Source organism: Acanthisitta chloris, unplaced genomic scaffold (assembly GCF_000695815.1).
Source record: "Acanthisitta chloris isolate BGI_N310 unplaced genomic scaffold, ASM69581v1 Scaffold44173, whole genome shotgun sequence".
Classification (NCBI taxonomy): Eukaryota; Metazoa; Chordata; class Aves; order Passeriformes; family Acanthisittidae; genus Acanthisitta; species Acanthisitta chloris.
In genome coordinates, this window is record NW_008666207.1 from 1 (window position 1) to 2,993 (window position 2,993).

At 52.7% G+C, this 2,993-nt stretch overlaps 1 protein-coding gene across 1 annotated transcript; it reads left to right on the top strand.

The window, feature by feature from the left end:
- Positions 1-144: 144 nt before the first annotated feature.
- LOC103799658 (TRAF-type zinc finger domain-containing protein 1-like) lies at positions 145-2,979 on the top strand (the record flags this gene model as incomplete). The annotated part of the gene is made up of 4 exons (XM_009071995.1): positions 145-191; positions 1,408-1,543; positions 1,617-1,670; positions 2,667-2,979. Coding segments are annotated over exons 1-4 (550 nt in total), but the record flags the coding sequence as incomplete, so codon positions are not given.
- Positions 2,980-2,993: the final 14 nt, after the last annotated feature.

Sequence of the window (2,993 nt, forward strand, 5' to 3'; positions counted from 1 at the left end):
CCCTCTCCTCCCCTCCGTTCTCTTCCCTCCCCTTCCCTTCCTTCTCCTCCTCTTTCCACTCCCTCTCTCCTCCCTCCCGTCCCTCCCCGTGCCCTGCGGGAGCAGCCCCGGGGGAGCAGCGCTGATCCCGGCCCAGCTATGACCATGCCGATGTTGCCCGAGGCTGAGTCTCTGCGGCTCTGCGGGAACTGGTAAGGAGCAGTGCGGGTCGGGCTGTGTCACCGCGCCGAGCCCCGGGGGATGTGCTCATCATCGCCGGGGCTGGGCCGGGTGTGATTTTCCCTGCTTTGACTCCTAGTTCTGACTGCACAGGCAGCGAGATAAACACCGAAGCACTGGGGTTTTCGGTGAGAGGCACACGAAGTACAGCGCTGAGCTTTCCTCCAGCAGCCCCGTGGCTCGGGAGCAGCTGCGCAAAAATAGAAGCAATAGGCACATGTTGTTGTGGAAGTTTTCCTCCCTGGTCAGAGCTTTGCAGAGCTCAGCGTTGGCAGTTCAGGGACTGGGAGTGGCGTAACCTCCCGAGCTGAGTACAAACGGCTGGAGGAACTAACTTCTTTTGGGGTTGTTTTGCTCCCAGAGGCATCAGAATGCAAACAGCTCCTTGCAGCATCAGCCTGGTCTGTTTGGTCTGTCTGGTTCAGACGCTGCTGCTGCTGCACTTTGCTGCCTTGCCAAGCTCTTGGCTGCCTGGGATCTGCCAGGGGAGACACTGAGGGTTTTCCAGGCTGGTTTGTTGGTGGGAGGATGATGGATCCGTCCAGGAATGATGCTGCCTTGTTTGAGGCAGGAGTAAGGACTGAGCTCCTGGTGCCTCAGGTCTCTTTTTGGTCCTTTTGTGTTTGTGAGCCTGGGAAGGGAGGAAAATACATCTTAGAAGTGAGGGAATTTTAGGAATGTGGTTCCTGCTGGGACTTGGAACAGCCTGGGCTAGAGGAAGGTGGAGGAGTGGGACTGGATGGGTTTTAAGGTCCTTTCCACCCCAAACCCTCTATGATTCCATCATTCCCTGCCCAGGTCTGGCCTAGCAGGATCTGTGGGTTATTTTTCCAAGCCAGAGCACTGTTTGACCTCCCACAGCCAAGTTATTTTCAGGAAGAAATGTTTCTCTTCTCCAATTAGTTGATTAACTTGCAGTTAGTGGTGACTGGTTTGTGCTGCAAGGTTTGTGTTTCAGTAAGGAAATAATTCCACCTGGATTTTATCTTCATGCAATGTGACCTTTGCATGCTGAATACATCAATACCCACCTGGGCCTTGAGGCCTGGCTGGGCCTTTCCCTGGGGTTACTCACTGCTCTGGCCCATGGATTCATGGAAAGCTTTGTTGGGTTTTTTTGTTACCAAAAAAACTGCTTGAAGTTGTTGTCGGTGCATTTCTGCACTAACCTTAGTGACTTTCTCCCAGCAAAAAGCATATTCCTGCAGTTAACTTCATCATCCATGAGATCCACTGTAGGAGAAACATTGAAATATGTCCTTACTGCCGTGACTGCATCCCAAAGTCTGAGATGAAGAACCACATCAAGGCTGAACATGTGGAGGTGCGAAACACATTCCCCCTCTGGAATTGCTAGTTCCTGTGGCAGTGAGTCTAACCAGCTCTGTTTGCTCCAGGTTACCTGCAAGTGCAGGATGAAGATTGAAAAGAGCCTCCTGAAGGATCATGAGGTTGGTGGAGTTTGTGTTGTTGTTGGGAGATACTCTGTGTTTCCAGCTCTGGTTCCAGAGGCTGTTTGTCAGCCAAGACCTGGATTCCATCCTCTTACTAACTGCTGCTTCCTAAATTCACACCCTCTGGGAGAAAGGCTTGGAAACTGCCTTAAAGTGCTGGAGAGCCACTCAGGTCTTCACATCAGAGAGGTGTCTGTGATGATAGGTGATTTTTTGGCCTGGTTATTGATCAGGTTAAAACCAGCTCTTACCAAATATGATTAACATGGCTTTTTTCCATCCCTTTCCCATTCTGTGTCTCTGCTGCACTCATCCTGTGAGAGTTCTAATAACTCCTCCTGTCCAAACAGACTTTAAAAATAGCCCTTAAAACAAGCTAAAATAGGACACAGTGGGATTTTCTGAGTTCTGAATCCAGTTGGCTGCTGTCACAGGCAAATCCTGTTAGAGATGTCAGTGCCTCCCACGGCACTGGGAGTGCCTCCTCAGCCTGCTGAGTGCTGAGCAAAAAGGGATTTTCTCTGGAAATCTGTCCAGTTCTGAGCCCTCCAGGTCACTTACCCTGCAGGTCTGTGTGTGCTGCTTCTGGCATGGTTTGTAAAGCAGACACTGATGTTTATTGCTGCACTTACAACACGTGTTTTATCTGGAGGGCAACTCCCCTGGCTGGTGTCAGCGTGGGGTGAGGAACTTTTGCCAGCAGTTGTTGTCGAGTAGTAAAGGGGGTGTAAGTCAGAACAAGTTTTTCAGCAGCTCTCAGTGGAACGTGGTAGGATTTCAGGCCTGTGTCTAAACCCAACTGCAAAAAGCTCCATGTGACCCTTCTGCCCAGGCACTGCAGATGGAAAACACTGTTCTGAGCATCTGCAGAGCTTCAGCTGCTGAGCCTGTGTCTCCACAGGGTACACAACACGCCGTGCTCGCGTTTCTCACCCAGTATCCTACTCCAGGCTCTGCCCAGGGCAACAGCAGAGCACGCTGTGTGTTTTGCAGGTGTCAGCCTGTCCCCTGCGCCCCGTGCTCTGCCGTTTCTGTGACCTCCAGTTGGCATTCAACAAGCTGCAGGAGCACGAGGAGTACTGCGGGGCCAGGACCGAGCCCTGCGGCGTCTGCGGCCACCGCGTCCTGCTCAGGGAGCTCAGGGAGCATCCCCGAGTCTGTGGCAAGGGGCTGAAACAGGCAGGAGGAAGCAGAATCGCTCCTGGATTTGGGGATGATGAGGCTGGAGATCTGCACAGCCTGCAAGGGGTTAGGAAGCAGCTGAGATCAGGTACCTGTGCTGGGCCTTGGGCAGGAGCCCCAGGGGGTAGAGCAGCAGGT